This window comes from Micrasema longulum, unplaced genomic scaffold (genome assembly GCF_059751315.1).
Source record: "Micrasema longulum isolate JH-2025_06_02 unplaced genomic scaffold, ASM5975131v1 h1tg000934l, whole genome shotgun sequence".
Lineage (NCBI taxonomy): Eukaryota > Metazoa > Arthropoda > Insecta > Trichoptera > Brachycentridae > Micrasema > Micrasema longulum.
The window spans coordinates 128560-154612 of record NW_028278125.1 but is presented as its reverse complement, the minus strand read 5'-3'; the positions used below and the strand labels follow the sequence as shown (position 1 = coordinate 154612).

The 26053-nt window shown below is 32.3% G+C and overlaps 2 protein-coding genes across 2 annotated transcripts; one reads left to right on the top strand and one right to left on the bottom strand.

Annotated features, from left to right (window-relative positions):
- Positions 1-1049: 1049 nt before the first annotated feature.
- Positions 1050-12144, top strand: Marcal1 (SWI/SNF-related matrix-associated actin-dependent regulator of chromatin subfamily A-like protein 1). Its single transcript, XM_088231949.1, has 9 exons — positions 1050-1404; positions 2331-2511; positions 3288-3435; positions 6472-6636; positions 7124-7274; positions 9752-9883; positions 10215-10340; positions 10567-10626; positions 11822-12144. The coding sequence occupies exons 1-9, from the start codon at positions 1261-1263 to the stop codon at positions 12020-12022; spliced, it is 1308 nt and encodes a 435-aa protein (XP_088088075.1). The 5' UTR covers positions 1050-1260; the 3' UTR covers positions 12023-12144.
- A 1082-nt stretch (positions 12145-13226) lies between these two features.
- Positions 13227-24417, bottom strand: LOC148278063 (uncharacterized). Its single transcript, XM_088231948.1, has 7 exons — positions 23829-24417; positions 21659-21767; positions 18995-20462; positions 16863-18888; positions 15132-15373; positions 14539-14743; positions 13227-14033 (listed from the first exon to the last, which is right to left on the bottom strand). Exons 1-4 carry the CDS (start codon positions 23965-23967, stop codon positions 16900-16902), a joined length of 3705 nt encoding a protein of 1234 aa, XP_088088074.1. The 5' UTR covers positions 23968-24417; the 3' UTR covers positions 13227-14033; positions 14539-14743; positions 15132-15373; positions 16863-16899.
- Positions 24418-26053: the final 1636 nt, after the last annotated feature.

The window sequence follows — 26053 nt, the reverse complement described above, 5'->3', positions numbered from 1 at the left end:
TCATGTTGTGTAAAAGCACCTCAAATAGGTGCAAATTTGAAATAAATAATGTAAACTTTATAAATACATAATGTAAATTTTCCCATACCGAGCACAAGAGGTTTTTTTTTTGGTGTGGTATTTTGTTTTGTTTTTTTTTTGTACTTTTTGCCTAAATTGTAAAATTTTGTTTCCATTTATAAAAAATATTAAATAATAAAAATAAATAACACATTATGAAAAGAGAGCTACTATACGAGGGTTGTATTAAATGTTTCCGACCTCAGCATGAAAATGGCAGCACTTGTCAATGAAAATTGGGGAATGTGTTTGCGCATGCGTTGAAAGGTACGCATAAAAATTTTGGCCGTTATTGACGTGCAGTTATTTTTTGACAGTCGTTTAAGTGAGTTTCTAGAAGTGTTTTTGTAAAAGTAGAAAAAATCGAATATTGAGCTGTTATTAAATATTTATTTTTGAAAGGCAATACGTGTACGCAAATTAAAGGCGAGTTTGACACTGTGTACGGGAACTCTCGTATACCATAGTAAAATTTTGGGTAGTTGAATTTAAACGTGGATGTACCAGCTTGGATGACAATGAACGTTTGGGACGGCCAAAATCTGCAACCACTGAAAATAACATCGCCCAAGTTCACCAAATGGTGCTGGACAGCCGTCGGATTAAGGTTAGAGAAATAGCGGTCTATTAACATGTCCAAAGAACGTGTTTGTTGCATATTAAAACAAGATTTAGGCATGAAAAAGCTGACCGTGTGCTAGGTGCCGTGTTTGCTCACTCTGGACCAAAAACGTGTTCGAATTAACATTTGCACGGTTGGCGCAGTTAAGGCGCAATAGACCAGACTTTTGGCGCCGATTAATTAACGCCAGAAACAAAAAATCAGTCTAAACAGTGGATTGCGAAGGGGTAATCGGCCCCAAAAAAGGCATATACTGTTCCTTCGCTGGGAAAGTGATGGCAACTGTTATAGTCATGGAGTTATCTTCATAGATTACCTAAAAAAGGAAAAACTATAACGGGAGCATACTACGCATCATTAATTGATAAGTTCGAGACAGAAATCACGGAAAAAGTGCCCACATTTGAAAAAGAAAAAAAAATGTTTCACTAAGAAAATGCACCTTCTCACACCTCAGCGTTTGCCATTGCGAAAATCAAAAAAGTTTAATAAGGTAGTTTATTTGTAGTTAAATAATATGTTTCCATTTTAGAGAAACGTGGGAATGCAAAATACATGAGTTGCTACCATCAATTCCCATGGTTAATGTGGTATCAGTTTCATCTGGGAAAGAAAAGCAATATATAATGGATGTCCAGTCTCGAATAATTATTACCAGTTATAAAATGTCTGTATTATTTAATGACATACTTGTACAAAAGAAGTTTGGATGTGTAATTTTGGTAAGTTTCATAAAATAAAACATTAATTTCATTGACATATGAAGAGTGTTGGACACTAACATATTATAATAATGTCATCGGTAGGTATATATTTACCTCGATGAGAGAACAACTAGGGTGGGTGCTATAGTAATCAGACACTAAATCTAATGGTCAAACATAAGTAAATCGGGTTGTGGTCCTGTGGCTAGTGTCTCGGACTCACGGACCGAAGGTCCGCGGTTCGAATCCCACTCTACCCCAACTCGATTCCATTTTCTAATAGTGAGTTATTTACAACTCGTTGAAAATGGCCCTCAAAATTAAATATTTGGGTAAATCATAAGAACGCAAATATTTCTTTTAAGTTAAAAAACATGAGAATTTATCTCCACCATAAAATAGACACTTTTTTCATGCATTTTTTCCTGAAATGAACACATTGCATTCATTTATTTTTTACTATTAGATTTAGAATGTCCAATTATCATAGCACAGCTGAATACTATTATTTTGTCATGAAGATGTATCGATGCTGTGGTTGTTCAGATACAAACAATTTGCTCGCTTTATTTGAACTAAAATTATGTTGTTTCCTTAGGATGAATCCCACCTCCTGAAGTCTTACAAAGCGCAATCAACAGAGTGTGTAATGAAACTAACTAAAAAGGCAAAAAGAGTTATATTATTAAGCGGTACACCAGCTCTATCTAGACCAAGTGAACTTTACACACAACTGAACATTATAGACCCCAAATTTTTTAGTAACTTTTCCTGAAATGAACACATTGCATTCATTTATTTTTTACTATTAGATTTAGAATGTCCAATTATCATAGCACAGCTGAATACTATTATTTTGTCATGAAGATGTATCGATGCTGTGGTTGTTCAGATACAAACAATTTGCTCGCTTTATTTGAACTAAAATTATGTTGTTTCCTTAGGATGAATCCCACCTCCTGAAGTCTTACAAAGCGCAATCAACAGAGTGTGTAATGAAACTAACTAAAAAGGCAAAAAGAGTTATATTATTAAGCGGTACACCAGCTCTATCTAGACCAAGTGAACTTTACACACAACTGAACATTATAGACCCCAATTTTTTTAGTAACTTTACAGAATATGGTGGGTATTATCTTATTTTATGTATAAATCATATACATAGTACAAAGTATAATACATATGAATTACATTACCAGGAGTTACTGCAACTCAATTTGTGACATAAATAATATTAACATACTTTAAAAAAAGCACATAGTAAGAAAAACAAAGAAACTGCAAGTTTAACACCTTTATAACTAAATATATCACAACAATATATAAGCCAAAAAACTTTTCTTGTACAAACAAAATAAATATAAAAAATTGCTTTCAAGAATGGAGAAAGTGGTAAATCAACTAAGGGAAATAAGGTTGTTAACATCACAAAATACACAGACAAAAATTGTTTATAATTTTAATTGTTTGATACATTCCCTTTTTCCAAATCAAATTTATTTAACAAGTTTGTACATTTTTGTGATTTTTATTTTCCCCTTTCAAAAATGTTCTCCATCTTGGTTGTTTGTAATTTAAACTACATGATTCAATGGCAGAACTACAAATGATATTAAGAAAATTAATAGGTACATTATGTATTTATTTTACTATTTTATGTTTATCAAAACTAATTGTTTTTTTCTGTAAAAAAATAAAAATACATTCTTTATTAGCTAACAAAGTACTAATCAAATCTATCATTTATGTTTTAAAATACTTAGCGAGGATTTAAAAGATAAGTAGTTTTGTCATGGGGAAATACTATGATTCGTCACCTGTTATATTTGTTTAGCGAAAAGCTACATAGGTTTAAAATTGAGGATTATGAATGACTTCTGTAATTTATTATTTTATTACAGGTAAACGATATTGTGCCGGCAAACAAACTAACTACGGTTGGGATATGAATGGCCAGTCAAATTTACCCGAATTGCAAATTATATTAACGAAAAAATTCTTAATAAGAAGAACAAAAGATCAGGTTCTGGATTTAAAAGAGAAAACTAGGTGGGTATTTTATTAACTTACTAAAAAATCAGCATTCATTTAGAGTGAAGGTGCCAACAGTGGATCGTCCTTTTTTGGAGGGCTGTAATTTTGTGATGGTTTGAACACGAAAGCTAAAATTTGTAGCACTGTAATTATCCTATTTTTGGACTGCATTGTATAGATTTACCAACAATATAAGGAGCTATAACAGTTTATTAAAAATATGGGAAACGATCTACACTACTCTGAGTCACTAATAAATCTAAGTCTAAGTCAGCAGTGGCCCATTTGCACAGAAAATGGAATAAATATGTCAAACATTAAATAAAATAACTCTTAAATTCCAAAATTCGGTATTGACAATGAAATTAATGGCTTTAAAACATAATACGTATGTAACATCATCATCGTTCCCTTTCCGCACCTTATGGTCCATAGGGCACTGTATCTTAATCATTTATGTCACATGAAGGTAAGATGATCAGTCCTACGCTTCAGGTACCAGTCAAGGGACTATGAAATATTCTAGTGTAAAAACGCTTTTTTAAATTAATATTTCACGTCATCCATGTCGGGAATCGAACCCGAGACGTCTTGCATGGTAGACAAACGCGCTGACCACTACACCACGAGGCCGAATGTAACATAAAATAACAATAAAAAAATGCTTGAAAATATCAAACAAAAACACTTTCGTATTGTTTAAAGAATATTTGAAATACAGAAATCAACAGAAAAATAGTACTATGATTGTTGTCTAGTGATATACCAGTCGCCAAGTAAGGTTGCCTATGCTCATATGGTGACCATGGTGTAAAATGTGTGTTAGCGTAGGCATCCTGGCGTTCGCTTTTGACATATATATTTATTTGCTGGATTTCATTCTTAAAAAACATATGTAGTATTCCAGGGCTGCAATTATTTATTAATGTATGCTTTATTAAGTTAGTTCATAACGTCTTAAGAACTAATATAAACTTTTAATAAAATTACAATTTTTTTATAAAAATTTCTCAATAACATTTTTTCAAATTAATTTGAAATATTTCGATCTTTTCTATCTCCTTTATTTCTTCAGGTAACTCTTTGTACAGCTTCAATCCCCTGTACAATGAGTTTTAAGATTCTGTTTTTCTCCTCATTGGTAATCTTATCTTTTTTTTTTATCCCTTGTTTCATATGTATGACATTGTTGGTTAAATTTTACTATTGTTTTTATTTATTAATTATGAATGCTATCTTCATCTGTATATATCGAGATGGTAATCTACCTCTGTATGTTTTACCGACTTGTCATCTTGACATCATAAGATCGATTAGAACCAATGAATGACCCCGAAAATTTAGTCCGCATTCCGTACTTCATTATATTTTAAATAGGCTTCTGTAATAAAAAGTGCCCACTTCAAAGCGATTATAAACTCCAACAAATCCCAATTCAAGCAAAAAATGCTGGCTTAAACACGATGACTTTTGACAATTACCAAGACGGTATACTTAACAATCTTCTGTATTTATCTACTGAGCGATTTCAAGTCCGCTCTCGATACGTACACTCAGAAATATAGTAAAACAGACAAAATATAATAACTAAATTTATTTTTTACTGTAGTAACATTTTACGGCTAGATGTTCTTGCATGTTTACGCCTAGGCATTGGAATATTCCTATTATCGGAGCCTGTTTCTGGGATGCAAATATCCAACTGTCCCGCCATTTTTTTGGTGGGCTACTGCCAACTAGTTTCGCACCTGCACTATATTCACCATTCTTTCCGAATCTGCTCTCTCCAGAAACATCTTCTTGATCTTCCCCATCGCACAACATCTTTGGCGTCGCAGATTCTTTTTATTTTGAAGTTTCTTACTCTGTTTCGGATTGTCGTTCCCGCAATGGGTCGGGTTTTTATTTCACTGCTTCTTAGGAAGCTTTTTGTTCTAGTGGTGTCGGCCCTTGTTTCAATGCCGTATGCATTTCTTAAGCATCCAGCTACAACGGCGGCTTTGTTTGTTTGTTCTCTTACTTCTTCATGAAGGTCGTTACTGTTGGATATCTTAACACCCAAGTACTTAAAGTGCATGACTTGCTCTATTATTTTATTGTCTTGCATGTTTGCATCGCACTGGCTCTCTTGAGGCTACCATGCTTTTGGTTTTATCTATGGAGATTTTCAAATCAAATCGTTAAGAGGATGTGTGGAATTTGTGCAATAATCTTTGGAGATCATCTTCGGAGTCTGCTATTATGACAACATCTGCATAGCATATTATATCTATCTTTTTGTCTCCCATGGTACATCCCAGCTTCATTGATTTTGATATCATCTTCGGTAATCCTAGTTTCATTTTTTATTGCATCACCAATAATTACAATCATCATCAATATCTTGCAATTCTATTTCTTCATTTTCATCACCTGTATCATTTTGCAATAAATCTTTTTTTTTTATTTGTTTCTTTTCTTCGGCTCATTTTGCATCCTACTTTTCTGATGCTTTAACTTTTTTCACACATTTTAACCCTTCTTTCATCCTAGTTGATGTGCGATGGCCTATTTTTCACGTCGCAGCTTTAGGGCGAACCATCCTGCAACTAAATAAATATGTATTTAGACACTAGGAAATATTTGGGTAGCATAAAAAGTACTTCTAATAGCTTAGGTATACAGTAAATCATGATTCACTGTGTACTACGGTTATTTGATCCATTGTACCCTATGTGATCATTTTGATTTTCTACACAAACAAACACGAATTACTAAGTTTGATCATGATGGTGATACTGGTAGATGTAACTAGAATACACATAGTTTACAGTAAAATCCATGCCATATGAAAATGTTATGTGCAAAAGACACAAAGAAAACTACCTTTAAAGTCTAGTTTTGAGACACATTTTTTTTAATGGACGCACATGTGTGTCACAGCTACCAGCTGACGAATGGTGACTTGTTTGCCCTCTGAGACCTTCTTAATATGTCGGAACCTTGACGCTAACTATTTAAAATAATAAAATATTTAAGTGATAATTTATTTTTTTTTCTGATATATTTCAGGGAATCGGTATTATTGGATTCAAGTCTTTTAAGAATGACACAAGAAATACAGCAGGGCTTAAGTCAGTTGGCAGATTCATACAAACGGAAAAAATCAGCCGAAAAACATGGAGCCCTCTTAACATTCTTCTGTGAAACAGCAAAAGTTAAAATACCCGCCATTTGGTAATGCAATTTTTATTTATTTAGGATAATTTATAAAGTGACTTTTTTTATGAAAATCACCTCAAGGGAGCTGCACAATAAATATCCTAACATGTCTTGCATCTACAGAGCCCATGGGCGGTTGAAAATCTAGACCCTATTTTCAGTTGAAGTTGGAAATAATTTTATGTTCATTTAAATTACTTTACTTATTGGTTTACATAAAAAGTCGCTTGTTGAGATTTAAATTTTATAAATTGTATGCCATACATACATACATGTTCTGGTGGTAAATTTGTTTAATAATAATAATTTGAATTTATTTAAACTTATCTGATCCATTTTCACTGAAGAAATTTTATTTAAAGGATGCGTACATATGTACATACTTTCTCCCATTTAAAAAAATTGCAGTAAATATACTAATAGTTTAGCCTTGTCGTTCGCTGTGCACACGTTGAAAATATTGTAATAATATTATTTAATGTTGTTATGTTATTATTTACAGTCGATATGTATCAGATGTTCTTTCTGGAAACGAAAAATTCATCATATTTGCGCATCACAGGATTGTATTAGAAGCAATTTGTCACACTTTGGATGAATGTCGAATTAACTACATTTGTATAGATGGATCAACGAAATCGGATTATAGAACCGTGAGTGATTTTTTTCCATGGTAATTCTTATAAACTAATACCTTAATAAATATGTACACATCATTTGAAAATAAAAAAAATAAAATTATTTTAATAAATCTGTTTTAATAGTAAAAATAACTTATCAGCCCGTTTCTCTCCACTGCCTGGATATAGGCCCCTTTTTTCCATGTTTCTCTGTCCTGGGCACTATGTTTCCACCCATGTCCGACGAGTTCAACAGTGTCGTCAGTTCATCTCCCCTGTAGTCTTTGAGGGAGAAAATCCACCTTCACCCGCAGCTGTTATAGAGTCCTGGGGGACTCTGTCAGCCACACTATTTACTTTTAAAATAACTTTTTTGGACAAGTGATTTCAACCATAAATCATATAGAAAAAAAATACACACTTTCTCTACCCTAGTCTCTCTCAATGCCTCCGTCACAATTTATTAAAAATATTCTTCCGTGATCTTCCCACCTTCCTTTTATTTTCGTAGGGTATCCAATTTAGCATTCTGAGGGTCCATCTATCAATTTCTTATCTCAGCACGCATGACCTGCCCACTGCCATTTTTGTCTTCCCACTCTTTCTGAGATATCGGTCACCTTTGTACTGCGTCTTATTTCCTCATTAATTATTCAGTCTCCCAGGCGCCCAACATTTGTTTTTCCTCTGACCTGACCTCTGACTGCACTTAATTTTGTGGGCACTTCTGGCAGTGCATGACATGGTTTCAAGGCCATATGTTGTCACTGGCAGAACACAAGAATTGTGTACTTTGGCCTTCAAATAGTTTGGGATTTCCTTGTTCCGAATCGTGTTTCAGCTTTTTAAAAGTAGCCCAGCCCAAATTGACTTGATTCGTCTTAGGAGTTCTGCAGTTTGATTTTCTTTTCTCAATTTGATTTTGGGTTAATGTACTCGTCAACATCACTAATTGTTTTACTTCCAGTACATACCTTGCTGTATTTTGGACTCAAAATATTAGTTTTGTTTACATTCATTTCAAGGCCAATATATTTAAAAACTCCGTATAGTTCTTTTACCATAGTTTCTAGTTCATTTTCATATTCACTTATTATTCCTGTATCGTCTTCAAAACGGAGGTGATTTAAATACATACTGTCTATTTTCATGCCTTTATTACTCCAATATAGCATCTTGAAAATGTCTTCTAAGGCTAATTCAAAAAGTTTCGGAGATATCGTGTCACCCTGTCTTACACCCCTGTTGATCTTGATTTACTCTGATTTTAAATCGTCTTTTACTTTTACATGCATGATAGCATTTTCATATATATATTTGATCAACCTCATGTATCTTGAATCAATCCTGGCATTTTCAAGTGCACTTATAATAATAATAATGTTTGGATAATTTATATAGCGCCATTTTTGTGAAAATCGCCTCAAGGGCGCTACGGGTATCCACAGAATTAGGTGCTTTACTATAATCAATAAAAGCCATGTGTAAGCTAATGTTATACTCTGTGGTTTTTTCTAAAAGCAAATGTATAAATTGGATATGGTATATTGTTCCGAAACCCTTGTGAAAACCCCTTTTTAATAGGTTGGTAGAAGTCTAATTTTGGAGTAATACGGTTTTTTAGCAGTTTGTATATGTGAGGGAGAAAACTGATTGGCCAATAATTTTCTAGATTTTCTTGGTCCCTTTTTTTAAATAATAGTTTCACTTTGGCATTTTTTCAACCATCTGGTATTTCTTCTGGTTCTAGGCATTTATTAAACAATATTTGCATGTCATTTTTCAATTTATTTCCCCCAATGTTCAGCATATCTGTACTTATCCCGTCTTCTCTAGGAGCTTTGTTGTTTTTCATGCTATTTAAAGTTATTTTTATTTTGTTTTGGTCCTCTCTTCAGATCCCGTATTCAATATGGTATTGTTCTCAGTTTTGGGATTTCTTAGGCTGGTGGAGTACAGCTCTTCGTAGAATTATTTCACCGTTTTGGCTATAGACTCCTTATCTTTTATGGTTTCACCGTTTTTTATCAGTATTACATTATTTATGTTTTGGCACAAATTTGATTTTAGGACTTTTATGGTTTTGTTTCTTTCAATAGTTTCTGTGATGTATTTCGTATTGAATCTTCTAATATCCTTCCTAATTTGTCTTCAAATTGTTTTATTTAGAATTGTATACTCGCCAGTATTTCTGCTTACAGTCTTTTGTTTTTCTAATAGATTTAATCTATCTATCCATATCTTGACAGCAGTATGGAGGGTGGACATTACTTTTTCAGAGAGTTGGTTTATTTCCATGTCGTGCATTTATTGATTCAAGTTTATTTTTGACACTGTTTTGGAATTCTGTGTAACCTTAGTATTATGTATTGTATTACAAGGGCCAATTAGGCAAAACATGCAATTTTTCAGATCACAACAGGCAAATATGCTCTGATAAAATGTTAAATTACACCGCAGAACACCCAAGTTTGAAAAAAATTAAGTTGAATTCTTACATTCATTTTTAGGTTCTTGTAGATAAATTTCAATTTAATGAATCGTGTCGATGCGCTGTATTATCTATAACCGCTGCAAATGCTGGAATAACCCTAACGGCTGCTCAGTTAGTCATATTTGCAGAACTACACTGGAACCCAGGGGTAAGTTACTACATGCATACACACCTAGCTTTCCACAAAAAGTTATTTAAGTCTTGAAAGTTATTTAGGCTTACAATAGATAGTTCTTATTTAAAAGATAATGTAAATATTTAATCAGTCACTTGTGTACTAACTCGGTCACAAATCAAAAATTTATTAATTTAAGATTAACTTTATAATGATCCACTTTAATCAGTTTATAATCAAAAAGCACTATTGTATTTTTTTCTACAGAGGCTTTATTTTTTACTTGGTATTAGTTTATTTGTTTTAAACTTCTCATACAAAAAAAAATTATTAATAAATAATATTATGTTAAATTATTTCATAGATTTTAACACAAGCTGAAGCTCGAGCACATAGAATCGGACAGCAAGGAGGAGTTGCAATCAAATATTTACTTGCCAAAGGAACGGCCGATGACTTTATGTGGCCAATGTTAGAAAACAAATTACAGGTATTACACATATTTGCCAGATTCTTTCTCGTCAGTTTAAACTGTATTATATTCATTCTTCAACATTCCCTTATATATTGAGCATATTATCTTTTCTAAAATCCTTTGCTAATTGTATTAATAGTTTCTCGGAAGCAGTGATAAATTTAATGTCTCAATTTTACCAGTGTTGATCTTGAAGTATCTTGTTAATTCTAGTCTGTTTAAAGAGTTTGCTTTTTTATAGGTTCTTAATGAAGTTGGACTTAGTAAAGATACTTTTGGAAACACTACTCTCTCTAAACAAGTAAGTAAACTCTAAATGTGAATTATTTCCAGATATCGGTTGACTCGGTAAAAGGTCTTCGAGTTTGCATTTCTTGAACATTTAAATAAATATTTGGATTTAAACGATTTTTTTTTTTAAATTTAAATTACATAAATCCAATGTATAAGGTATTTGAATTACACAGAAACAAATTCTATAATAATTGCTCAAATGATAGTAAAATGTTTGTGGTGCATTAATGTGAAAATTTATAATATTTGATAAATACCTGTGATAACTGAAGCGTTTTCTCCCTTTTCCAGTTCTATTTAAACATCCTTTCATAACACAAGTCGGCATAATTAATTCTGATGTAATTAAAACTAAATACGTAAAACAATTATCAAAATAACGACAGAGTGTTTGACAGTTCGAAGCAATTCTGCCCGCGTACGTAAAAAATGAGCATCGTACAAATTCTGAAATCGACTACAAAACAAAAAATGAGGACCGTACCCACAGATTTTTTTTTGTCTCCCTTTCTCTCATTTAGAACATATTGTAAAAATGAGTCAGCTATAATAGGTAACATGCATTGGATTGGTAAAATGTGTTGTTATCCCTCTACAGATGTATATACTCTAAGTATACAACTGAGTGATTTTGTTAAGTAACTCTTTAATCCTGCTCTCACTCTGCACTACATATTAATGTTATATTTAATTTTATTACAATTTTGTGGGAACTTGAAAGGTCATAAATGTACATACATGTAATATTTTTATAAGTTTAAGATCCTCTGATTTAACATTGGTTTTGTAAATTTTCAATTGACTTATATTATGTAATTACTACTAATTACACATATACTATATGCACATAATAATACAAACTCATATTTCCCAATCATCATCCATGTCCGCTCCTTAGTTGGTTCATATGTGGTGTTTGCAAACAGCCTCCAGGCCCTTGTGTCTGTTGCAACTCAGTACATCCTCCTAAGTCAGATTTGATAAAAGATGATAAATAAATCCAATCCATAAACAGGTTTTTTTAATTTCTTCAAAAAATGTAGTTTTGGTAGAAATATAATCTCATGATTGTCGTGGTAGAATCTTATCCCTACCCTTGTGAATTACATTTTTTTATTTGTATTTATTTTTCAAGCTGTATGCTACTGTTAGCTTTTAATTTTTTTTTTTTTTGTAAATATGTAATGTGATATTTATTTTAGGAAACTAAAGAGAATAACATAACAAATTATATGGTTACCACATCAAAAAGAAATTTAATTGCTGGGACAAACATTGAAGTAAACAGCGTTATTCCTCTCCAAGAAAGTAATCAAAAGAATGATAATAATGCTTTGGATGTAAGTTCCTTTCTAGAAGATGAAGAAGGAGATGAATTGCTGGCAAATATACATTTTCAATAAAGGAGAATATTCAACACTAATAAATTGAATATTCAACACTAATAAATTGAATGAGTTATTATGTATTCATGAGTTAGGTAATCCCATATCTTTGTTTAAATAAAATAAACATTTTGAAAAAATATTTGGTTTTAATTTATAATAGAGTTTTTCTTAGAACGGTTCCCAGATGTTTAGTTGACCATGAAGTTTATTATTTATTTAATTCAATTTATAAAAAAATAATTATTTCGTACCTTGTAGTTAATAGTTATATGAAAATTTAGTTTTTTTTATCAAAATAATGTTAATTTAGACATTTTGATAGATCCCTGTTTTATTTTGTTTCAAAATTTATTTAAAAATGCGTACCACCTACATAGGTGTTATACAAACCATCCAATATTTTCTACGAAAATTAGATTTTTGGAACTATGTATACTTTTTCGGATTAAATCTAGGATTCCGCACATCCCTAAATAGAACTGTCAGGTGACCATTCTTGGAAAAATAAATATTAATGAAAAAACAACTAACTATATTGACGGTATACTATCAAAAGTGCATTTTCGAGGTTTACAGGAGAGCAAAAACAAAGCTTAATATTTTTTAAAGAAGCTGTCTGTGTATTAATAAAAAAAACATCCCACTATATTGACGGTATTAGTTCAAAAGTGCATTTTCGAGGTTTACAGAAGAGCAAAGATATTGACTTGATCTTTTTAAGAAGCTGTCAAATGCTATAGAATGCTATTTTCTCTATCCCTGCCAATAAACTACAGTATCTGATAACTTCTTAAAAAATGATAAAGTTTTATTTTTGCTCTCCTATAAACCTCGCAAAATGCAGATTCGATAGTATACGCCCCTTATGCATCCTGTCGATATAAATATTTCCAATTGATAAGAAAATAGACTTCACTACCAAAAATAATGATGGTAGGCATATAATATTCTCCACATTTAAACATTTGTTTAATGTGAACATTCAATATAAATGTACTTAATTAACGAAGTCGGGCTCGTGTAGTGGCCAGCGCGTTTGCCTACCATGCAAGGCCTCGGGTTCGATTCCCGTCATGGTTGACATGAAATATTTATTTATAAAGGTGTTTTTGCGCTATATTTCACAGTTCCTGGACTGACACCTGGGCCATGATTACCGATTACGATTACGGAAGTTAACAGAGTTATCTTCGACTATCTATAAAGAAAAAACGATATCTGTGTACGAAAATGAGTATATTTGCATGAACATTTAAAGTATCTTCGTTCATAACCTATAACTGAACATGTTTACAAGAAAAAATTGTATGCATATTCTGCTTTTCATACAGGAAACTTAATTTTACTTAGTAGATAAAATTGGACCCTGAAGAGTAAGAAGGATCATCTTTCCTTCTAGTAACAAAAAAAGATCAAGATAAGCTGTGAGTGTTGTACCAATGCAGTGTCCTATGCACATTTAGGTGCGGAAAGGGGAATGATGATGAAATAACAATAAGTTGTTTATAAAAACAAAATGTTTAATTACTAAAAAGTTAGTGAAAATTGTAAAGTAATAATTATTTGCCCCTCCAGTACCTATTATAATATTACTGAATCTTGTCATTTGAAATTTCCTTATACTTGGGTATTTTGAGTTTATTTCACATGTTTAAGTTTAAGTGACAATGATACGGCAGAAGAAAATATTAAACATTACCAACAGATAACACACTACAATGTAAAATATTGATTTTAGTAATTATTCCAGCGTAGTATCACAAACAAACAGCATTTTTATCATAAAATAGTTAAAGAGTTAAAATATGATCCAATTACATATGTAAAAGGAATATAAAACATTTGTGCCGAAGGTTTTCAACAATTAAGACTTTAAGGTTTTACAAGAAATTAGCCAAATTACAAGAGAATCATATTTATTAAGTTCAACATAATTAAGATTATTTAGTTAGTTGTTCTTTCTTAAAATTGGCGAAAATACTTTTCCTTTAAACTCAGGAACATCACGCCCTTCTGCAGGTATCGACTGTAAACAAAATACAAAAGCTGGTTAAATTAACAAAATAATTTTAATGTAACATATATATGTATGATAATTTAAATCGGGCTGTGGTCCGGTGGCTAATGTCGCGGGACATGGATTAGAGATACGAGGTTCGAAACCCACTCTGCCCCAACTTAATTCCCATTTTTTAAAAGCGAGTTATTTACATCTTGTTGAAAATGGCACCCAAAAATCGAAGTATTTGGGTGAATTATAAGAACCCAAATATCAATGTTTAACTATAAAAAATATATATTTTAAATAAAACACCGCTATCGAAATAAAATGAAAAAATAAATTTAATGTGTAACTCCTTTTGGTTAGCACACATTTTTAAAAAATTACAAAACTTCCCAACACTAGACTTGTCTGCATATGAAAATCTAATATTACAAGATAAGATTCTTTCCATTTCATGAATAATAATTATGTAACTTTAAATCACCAAATACAACATAAACTAGTAGTGTATAATATGTATACAAACCTTAACTCTAAACTGGAAAGGAAGAAACTCATGTATGAAATGACAAAAGTCATAATAAGTAACAATAAGCTCCATTCTTGCCATCTCCATCTTTAGTACATTAACATACTCGTTATAGTCCTTCTTACTCTTCATCACTACATTGACTATTGTAGCCAAATGCTTTATGAACTTTTCTGATTTCATAAGACTTTTCAATCCATATCTGTAAAATATTGACCAGACTGAATTAGTTAAAATAAATTAACAATACATACATTAAAACCTTAAAGCAAAAGTAGATTGCTGCAGTCGGCATGCAACACTGCCAATAAAAAAAAGGTTTTTAAGATGAACACAATAATTTTTTGATACCTACACATAATTCTACCAGAAAAAAACATATTTCAAATATAAATTCTTAAAAAAAATATTTTGTGGATAAACTAATATAAAAAAATTTCAAGTTACGAATCACAACTATTCACCATAAAATAATATCACAATGAATTTGTCAATAAAGAATATACATAAATTATGTCGCATTATTTCACTAATCAATTTTATTTAATTTATTTTTTAAAAGATGGACAATTTAGTTTAGTAAAACATACTTGGGCTTTAACTTCTTTTCCACGAAATGATATAGTTTTTGTGTAATCCACTGCTCTTTCATGTAGAGTTTTGGTTTCTTTAAAACTTTTTCCTCAAGCTTATGTTTGGCAACACGAGCTTTAGGTAAAATATTTACTTCACCAATAATAGGTTTCTGCTTTCGCTGAACCGGTTTTTCAATTTTCTGCCCAACACATGGAATTCGAAATTTGACATCTAATCTGTTCTTAAACCTTTCATCCTGGAAAAATATATTAACAAAAAGAAACATTAATTACAGGTAGACTGAAAATGTTAGTGCAATTTTTACTAAAAACATGAATCGTTCGTTTATCGTTTATGAGCTTAGTTTATTTTAAATGTCATTTATTATATTTGTCAAAAACAAACATGTTTTTTCAGAATTTCACTGAAGAAATAAAAATTGCAAAAGCAAAAATTAACATTGTATGTAGTAGGTATATTTATTTAAATGTATTTTTATTTTTAAGAAATAACACAATCAAACCATCACGCAGTTTCACTGTAAGGGTAGGCAGAGAGGATAGAATGCCATATCACTTTGCCTTTGCGTACATATCTCGCTTCCTCTACATTCATACAACTTTTTTTGATTTATCAATAATGCTCATCTCACATAATGCACAAATCTTGACATTTGTACACCTATCATGCATAGTTTTACCACACATTTGCCTGAGAGATCGCAATTTGACAGCATTCAGCATACTTTCATCCTTGTTTTTCCAATTTCATACTTTGCTCCCATACATCAGGATCGGCACCAGGACTTAATTATGAACTGCTAATTTTGCATCCTGCGATAAACATTTATTTATCAAGGTTGATTTAAGTGCACCATTCACTCTGTTCCCGGCACTCACCCTCCTTTCAATGTCTTTTTAAGTCATTCCATCCCTAGTTAACATACTTCCCAGATACACAAATTCCTCTACATGTTTCAGTACCATTCACAGTGATCTCACATTTAGTCATACTTTCATTTCTTTCAAAAACCATCACACGTACGATTTGTTGACATTCATCAGTAAATCCATTCCCTTGCATACATCGTAGACTGTTACCAAGAATTGCAGGTCGCCATAAACTTAAAATAAGTTTGGGTCAATTGATTGGTTTGTAACTTTGAATTTTACATAGTTTTGACTCTATTATTTAAGATCTGGACTTTTTTGGTGCAAGTCTTTATAGATTTAAAAGTTCACGAAGATAGACCGGATCTTGTCTTGAGGTAGTAATTTTTAATTTTTGTCCTAGCTTTAATTTTTTTTTTTAAAGGAATAACCCGCTAAGCCTCTATTTTGAGGCTTGTCAGCAGGTGGGATAGAGGGGATATGGAAGAAGGTAATGAAAAATACACCACAACACCCAGACCAATTGAGAAAAAAATCTTTCTTGGATTTTTTTCTTGCAACTGGCGGGAATCGAACCCGCGACGCCAGTTTCACAGATAGCCGTCTAACCAACTGCGCCACGGCGCCTGTCTTAGTTTGATTAGTACCTGTATTTATTATAAGAAATTGTATTTACCATTGTTAGAATGGACTGCATAAGTCTGTCAATAAATAATTAAATTATAGCATATATACCAAAAAGACCCAGTTGCCACTATAATTATTGAACTACTTCAAATGAATTATTATTTAAAGCAAGCTTGCTAAAACTTATTGATTTCGTGCATTGTAAATTTTGATAAACAATTCAATTACCACTTTCTTGGCCCGTTTAGTATTTTCCAACATCACTTCATTTGCAAGCTTTTCCTAAAACTCCTTCATCAAGTTTTCTTTTAGTCGGCGGATTAGGCTTTGAAAATTTCATTTCATTGTTTTTATTAGTGATCATTGATCGGGTAGACACGTTATTGGAAATAAATATAGAATCTGGAGTCATAATTTCTGCAGCGGTAGTAATATGAGAGACTTTGGAACCGTTAGTTGTAGATAAACTGTCATCATCTACCGTATCCATTTCAGTAACAGAAGATGCCCAATCTCCAGCACCTTCTACGCTGGTATTATCATTCTCTTCTTCAGATGTTGGACTAATAGAGCCCTCCTCTAAGGTGGCAGTTTTATTTGAAACTTCTGGACCTTTCTCAAATATAGATAAACTTTCTTGGTTTATTGAACCAGATGGCTCAGTTGAAGAGTTTCTTGTTGAAATATTGGTTGAATTTACACTTTCCGACTGGATCTCAGAAATTCTCCCTTTACTGTATAGTGTTTTCCTTGATGCATTTGTAGAATTATTGAAATCTTGAGAACCAGATAAAAATAAATCACTAGTTGGTTGTTTGACAGATTTTTGTTGTGGTGTATTGTTTGGTTCAAGTTCAGAAGAAAGCATTTCAATGTGATCATTGCCTTCCGAATCTACATTATCATCATTCACCATTTGGTTTTGCACAGTTTGTGTTTTAGAATAAGTAACACCGGTAAGTTGAAGTTGAACTTTTGTCGGGCTCAGCACTTGCTCGTTTTGTGGGTGTTTTTCAATGGATATATTAGCCTTACATTTTTTTGTATTTGTAGATTTACTTTCCATAATTAAATTATTTTGCACATTCAATGTATTCTGCAATGCTGGTTTGTTTTCATTAGGCTTTTCTATAATTATCTCATTATCAGTTGTTTCAGTAATTGAATTTTGTGCCATATTTTCCTTTGCATGTTGTACCTCATAAATATTTCCAGCAGTATGATCATGCGAGATATTTTTACCATCTATGACAAGTTGTATTTCAGGAGGAATGTCAACAGAATGATCAACCAAAATATGTTGAGCCTTTAGTTCTTTTGTGAGATTTTTGTCAGCAGTTTGAGTCTTTGAAATGCTGTGATTATCTGATTCCTTACTAAATAAAACTTTAGAAGTAGTAGTATCAGCTATTAAATCAATTTGAGAATTTGGTTCTATTATAATATTTCTCTCAACTGTTTGAACATTAGACATTACACTTTGATTGTCCAGCTCCAAGACGAGCTGCATATCAGGAGTATTGTTGGATAAGTTATATGATGAAGTATTTTGAATATTTAGTTCTCTTGTAGAATTGTTCAAAGTTTGAACATTTGACATGCTCTGATTATCCAACTCTAAAACAAGCTGCATTTCGGGAGTAATATTTTGAACATCTGAGGGAGCATCTGAAATATTATTAACACTCGGTTCTTTCACAAGGTGCTTATTGTTTAAAATGTCGGGTTGAATATTAGGCATGTTTTCAATAATTGGTTCAGTTACAAGCTGAATTTCGGAAATGATCGCATGATCATTTGAATTTTCTGACGATTGTTCTTGAATATGTTTTGTTACAAATCTTGTATTAACATCTTTAGCACTTGAATTATTTAAATCATTCCCAAGATGATTGTCAACAATTGTGTCAAAATGTGGAATGATGGAATCCTTAACAGGTTGTATCTCTGCTTCAGAAGAATCATTTTCCAATGTCGTGTTATTTATTCTCTGATTATCAAAATGTGTAGAACGCCTCACAGGTGGATTTGTCCTTTTAGCCATTAACTCATTAATGACTTGTTGGTCAATATCACTTTGACTAAGTGGTGGAGAAGAGACCTCATCGCTCTCCTGAAGCTTTAGCCATGTTCCGATAGATTGTCGTTTTACAAGCTTAGAATAATTTTGCTGCAATATGGGAGCTTCCAAGTGACTTGTTTCATTATTGTTAGGTAAACCGAAATCATATATTTCAGAAATATTTGTAAAAGTCTGTAATAAAAAATATGCAATATTAGTTGTACAGTAAATTATTTTTTTAAAAAGTAATAAAAATGTGTGGATTGTGAGAATATTTTTTTGAATACCAAGTACAAACCTTCATATTTCTAACAACTTCGGGCATATTGGTTTCGGGAGAGCTAGACACTTTCGATCCTCGACATAATTCAGATTGATTTTTAAGAGCACTATTATTATCGCATTGCATTCCAAATTCTAGAATACTATTTTCTCGCACTCGAGCGAGCGGGATTGTCTGGATTGCTTCTTCGAGTATTTTAGGAGTATTTGTATCATCAGTTTCTTTCTCTTCAACTATACCAGAATGCAACATGTCCAGCTTAGTAGTGAGAAGTTGTTTAGATCCAATGAAATGTGACTTATTGGCTACCTTGGGAGTTCGTTCACCATCGAGAATGGTAGAAGAAGCCAGTTGTTTCCATTTATCAAAATTAATAGTTTCAGATATAACACTGGATGGAGAAAATTCATGATTAACACTTTCACTTTCAGATATTCTTCTTCTAGAAACATTTTTATTTTCTTGAGACACTCGCAGTTTTTTGCTCCTAGTAGAATCTGAAGTGCGGAGATCTTTTTCTAATACATTGGAATTTTTTTCAGGTAAGACAAGTAGTTCGGCATCTTCCGCTGTTTGTGAATTGTCAGAGTCTAAATGTGATAGAGCATCAGCAAAAAGAGAATTTCTTAGGTTAGTACTTTTTTTAAACAACTTTTTAGAAGGATTAATTTGTTTTTTCAATCGCAATTCAGATTGATTCTCATTAACTGTTTCAGAATCATCCGCAGCTTTAGAAGATCGTTCTTGAGATGTTTGAACTTTATTAATCTCTGTCAATTTCAGATCTGATCTCCCGATTAAATCTGAAGTATGTCTCACTTTTTCTACTACATCTGGTGTTTTTATGGGTAATGTACGCAGTTTTGTATCTTCAGCTATTTGCGAACTGTCAGAATCTAAGTTTGACAAAGCATCAGCAAAAAGTGAATGTTTGAGATTAGTACTCTTTTTAAATAACTTTTTAGATTTTTGCTTTTTCAATTGTGATATAGTTTGGTTTTCATTGACAGTTTCAGAATCATCTAAAGCTTTAGTTGAAGAGTCAACGGCTTGGGAAAAGGTTAATTTTTCAACTCTCCTTTTATTTTTGAATAATGTTTTACTTCTAGCTCGAGCGTTTGTTTCTTCTTGAGAATTTATTTGGCTTCGGAGATGTAAAGAATCAAAATTAGAATCTCTATCAGACTCGTCATGTTCATCAAATTTGCCATTAGACTGAGACTGCGGTGGAATCTGTTGAGCTTCAACATCTTTACTCTCATTTTTCTTCTCTTCTTCCTGATAAGCAATAGCTAAAGGCAATGAAACTGGCTGTAGTTGAGATTTTCTTGTTTTCCTACCGGATGCATTTTTCACTTTATTTTTAAATAAGCCTTCTTTTTTCACAAATCCTATAGGGGACATAGTAGGAAGAGAGTTCACCGAATCTACAGAAAACTCTTCACTTTCAGCATCTTCCACTAAACTGATCCTTATTGTATGACTGCAATAAACAAACATACAGATGATTAAGTAAATTATTGATCGAATTACAGACAATTTATTATGTGTTCTGAATTGATTTCTGGAGTCCATATTATGAGAGAAACATTCATTTTCTTTCCCGTTGTCTATAAATTAAACTCCTTATGCGAGATTTCGTGTAGAGGCAAAAGTATTGCTGCTCTCATCAGGACGGAGAGTACACAACTTGACATTACTAAACATCTCAGAAGAAAACCTGCAAGATGAAAGCACTTCCATTATCCTACATCTGTCTTTTGGATCAAAGACAAACACCCGGTTACACCAGCAATCTAGCTGGAAGCTCTTAGAATCACCGGAAATTAACATAAACCCGATCTTTCGGACAAGTAAATTAGTAGAATCATTGAAAGGATCGAAGATTAGAAGTAGATAACCTTAAGAGCCTGTTAATAAGCACTAGGAGCCCCGTAAAAGCACCTACAAGGACTATAATAGGAGAATGGGTAAAGACCACACTGAAGATGGCAGGAGTAGAAGCTACGCTTGGCAGTACACGTTCAGCGGTCACATCAGTTAGTTGGTTAGAAAATTACTTGATTGATAATATCTTAAAGAGAGGAAATTGGAAAAGAGAAAATATCAACAAAAATAAAGGCGCCCGGAAATGACAGATCTCTTGTAATATGGACTCTAGATAATATTGGAGTTCTACGTACTATTAAAACTCTTATTATATTTCTATTGCTTTCTGAAGCCGGGTAAGACCTTCCTGGTGTATTATGAGTTTTATTAGGAAAAAAACCATGATGACCAGAATAGCAAATTGGCAAAAACTGACAAAGCGGCCATAGAGTAAAACATTGATCCAAGAATAGACGATAAAAACCACAAAAAACGAGAAAGACAATTAATGTTTCTCTCATAATATGAACTCCAGAAATAAATAGAAACAAAAGAGTTTGATGGTAGGTAAAACTCCAATATTATTTATGGAGAGTGGAATGGGTGTGATTAAAGGGAGAGAAAAAATAGACACCCGAAAATCAGCTGACCCAAAAATAGCAATACACATTATTTTTTATGATAAATAAAAACAATTATTTAAATATTTATACAACATGCAATTGAAAACATAATTGTCGAGAAAGTATTTTTAAAATCTATCAGGAAACATGGATTATTAACTACTTTTAAGGAAAAATAAAATACCACCTTTCTTCAATTGATATTTCCATATTATCCAGATTTGATCGATTCGGTGGAAAGAAGTTTCCAGATATTCTATCTTGATCTTTATCTAGTCTCTTCCACCATTGCGACTCTAAAAACACAGACACCAATATCAGTTTTGTTTCAATAAGTATTTATCAACGACAAGAGTGATGGTTTCAATACTCTATTTGAGTTGTATAGATTTTTTTTAAAAGACAGTCTGCACATCATTTACAGCTATTTAAGAAAACATTTCATTTTCCCTGATACCCTCATCAAAACAAAGTAATAACTTACGATTCAATTTAATACCGCACCTCTCTTATTGCTCAAAAAAACCTAATAGAATATTGTGCAAAACTCAACATCCAGTGATATATAAAACTCATTCAACAGGTATAACCGTAGGCAGGATAGTATTGTATATTGACAACATGAAACACTATACTGACACTGTCATGAGTTTTTATCAATACTTAACACAAAAACTACCCTTCTTCTAGTCCAGGGGTCTCCAAATATTTTAGCCTAGGAGCCAAAATGACTACTCCACTGAATTCCAAGGACCAAGACCTAGCTACCTTATCATACTAACATACTGTATATTTTAATTACGCGCAATTTTTCATTTCTGGACTAGCCGGAAATAAGAGGTATGTATAGAGTGCAGAGGTGGACTCTAAAAGTACACTAAAAGTATACTAAAAGTATACTAAAAGTATACTAAAAGTATACTAAAAGTATGCAGCACATAGCATAGCTAGAGCGCGTTTGGGAAAAATTCTGCTGCCTGATTCCTTTCTGGAAGATTCAAGTACTTTCGAGAGTTTTCGAAGCGTGTGACCAAAGTCATACAGCGTGTTGATTGTGAGAGTTAAATTATGACAGGCGCCGTGGCGCAGTTGGTTAGACGGCTATCTGTGAAACTGGCGTCGCGGGTTCGATTCCCGCCAGTTGCAAGAAAAAAATCCAAGAAAGATTTTTTTCTCAATTGGTCTGGGTGTTGTGGTGTATTTTTCATTACCTTCTTCCATATCCCCTCTATCCCACCTGCTGACAAGCCTCAAAATAGAGGCTTAGCGGGTTATTCCTTTTTTTTAAAAAAAAAATAAAAGTGAATTATTATCGAAATAAAAACTTCATTATTAGTGTTACACGTTTATTCTATTCAAACAACACAAAAATAGTTTTGGGAGAGCAATTCCGGGAAATAATTAAGTGTCTGAAGATAAAATCAGCGCGTACTATTTATACAGAACCCCGGCTCCTAACAGCATTAATTGGCATTATATTGATTTGAAGTTACGTACCTTTTCTGTGAATTTGTATAGATATGGAAAAGACAGGAAAAATAGATAGCGAGTGCGGGACATTTAAAGGGCGAGGATATCAATATGTTATGATTGAGTCGAGTAACAATGCAATATATATAATTTGAAATGAAACAATATTTACTTAAAGAATACAATATGAAATATCATTACGAGACTAAGCATTCTCAGAGTTACTCCGATAACAGGAAGCCTACGGTTATAAAAATATACAATTTTGAAATGCCGGTTGAAATTCTTAGTAATTTTAATGAAAGAAAATAAATCCTGTAAAAGAAACTGCAATTCGTGCTAGCTTCCGCATGGCATTCGATAGCGAAACATGGGAAACTATTTACTTTACTTTTTATTCGAAGGATAACAATTATGAAATTAGTTAAGAGTTAGACGTTTGTAGCATTTTCGGCAAGACAGCTGGAGAAGATATTTTTAAAGGAGTTGAAAATGCTATTCAGAAAAATGTACTTCGATGAAAAAACTTAAAGTGTACGTAAGTGGCCAAAGCATGCGTGGATAAAAAAAGGTGTCTTTGCTCTTCTAGTAAACTTGATCCGCATCAGTTGAAAGTTACAGCTACATAAATCTCATTTATCGTCATTATTGTAATGATTCATTTTATTATGTGTTAGCTCTGTATATCACTTGCTGTAAGTTTTTAGGATAAATCTCGCATCATAAATTATTACAGCTAAAATGTTCAATTTCATTATGTACTTCTATAAGTTATTTTGTTGCTTAATTGGTTGTTGAAAAGCTCTTATACAGTCATATAAAAATTACACGATAGTTTTTAGAGCTGGTGTGGGCTAGTTTATCATATGTAAGAAATTGAAAATTACCCATTTTGTTCCAATCGGCGTCTGTGTCATCGTTCAAAATCGATCCGGATCCCATACTTCCAGCTTCTGATCTCCGAAGTAAACTGACTCTTCTGTGTAAATTCATTTTTCCCGAGTCTGACTCGATTGAACGTCTCATGATTCGATCTGCTTATTTCATAAATAATATTTTGAAATGTAAACGTTTATTGATGTTTGACTTTTTTTTAATTAATCACTTTTAATTTTACTGGTAGAAATAATTAATAGTTTCTATTTGCAATATCAATTATTAGCAAAAACTTCAAAGTAAAACACAAATATTTTTTAAAATAACCAGGACTGTAGAATTGCAGAAATAAGAAATAACGTAATATTTTCAAATAGGTAACGATTTTTGTTTGAAATGTCATAAACCACTGAACCAGAAACCACGGATCGAGGCCCGTACTAGAAATGTCAATCGAATGAAAATAATCAAATGCATTTGATTACTGAATTCATTCGAATGAAAGTTCGAATGGATTATAACTAAATGAAAGTATAATTTAGTTAACTAGAGTAGGGCCAATTTAATAGGTCACATATGACATTTGTCGGTTTTAGCTTCATAGTGAGGTAACCTGCTTAAAAACATCGATTTAAGTGAATGAATCGATTTGGACTTCAAACATAATACATGTGAATTGAATTCAGTTGGTATGAAAAAGTACTTATAGGTACTGTCATTTTATTTTAAATATTACAAGTCGAATCCCTGTCCCATTTTTATTTTCTATCGTAAATTTAAAGAACAAAATAAGATAAGTACATAATTTAACAAAACTATCAACATTCGATTTTTCTGGGTAACATCCCTAGTGTTTAAAAAGAAAAGGGGTTCACTGATGCAACATTGTAACGACGTTTAGAACCGAAAAAGTTTATTATGCTTAGAATGGTTTATTAGTGAAAGTAAATCACAAAATTACCTTATTTTGTCATTATTACAATAAATACGTAATCGTGGTTGAAAAAAGTTAAGCAATTGAGCAGTTCCAAATTCGAAAAAATAAATAATATTTTATTACCGCCCTTACAAGGTTATGTTGTTGAATTTTGATGAAGTGTCAAATGTGACCTATTAAATTGGTCCTACTATAAGTAGTTGTACCACGTAAAAAATAAATGTAAGTAATCGATTCATTTGTTTCAAAGTTACCAACTCATTTTTTTTTTTAAAGTCCGTTGCCACCTCCTCGAAACGAACGGTTCATTCAATTGATTCATTCGATTAGTAAAATCATTCGACTATTTTCTCTGGTCCGTGCATAGATTCTAAAGACTACAACAATCAACGCTGAGATTGTACAATCGACGATAACCATTCTATTATTATCATAGACTACATATTTCCATAGAGTTGGAGAATCTCTTTTAGAAAGGAATTGTGAAATAAAAAACGTCAAATCTTTAGAAATGAATGATCGCGCCTGCAAAATATTCTTCTTCTTCGTTTTTTATGGCTTTTTCACCCTCAACTCGGGTGTTCTGGCCAGTGTCAAGTTTTTTGTTTTTTGTTTTATTTACATATTTACACATGTGCTAGTAATATAATATATACAAGTTAGTAAGTTCGTATTTGATATAATATACACATATAATAATACAATATGTTTACAGCTTTACACCATTTATAACTATATATTTACATAGAAATTTAACTACATGTTCATTGGGTGGAGACAGGAGAGTTAGTAATGAATAGGGAATGGGATATTAATATCTGAGAGGTTGGAAAGGAAATCAAGATAACAATCATTTATATGGCATAAAAAAAACATGGTTTAAATGTTCCTCATCAAGTTGACATTTGCAAATGGCAGAGTTCCGAAAACGGATTCTGAACAAGTGAGAATCGCTGTAGCAGTGCCCAATGCGCATTCTGCATATGGAGGATGTCTCAAACTTGTTTAGAATTACTTTGGGAAACCAAGGCTTTTCTGTTATATTTGGCTTCAGTTGGAAAAAGATGTCTACCCTTGGCTTGGGAGGAGGCTACCCAATATTCTTGCCATGTACGAAGTTGCTTCTCCTTCGTCATAACAAGGAGATCACCTAGTGGTAGCAAATTACTTTAGGCAGGATCCCCGGAATGGACCACCTTCTTTAGTAAGGCGTCCACTTTTTCGTTCCCGGGAATACCACAATGGCTAGGGATCCAGGACATAACAATATTTTTATTAGACGCCTATGATAAAGAATGA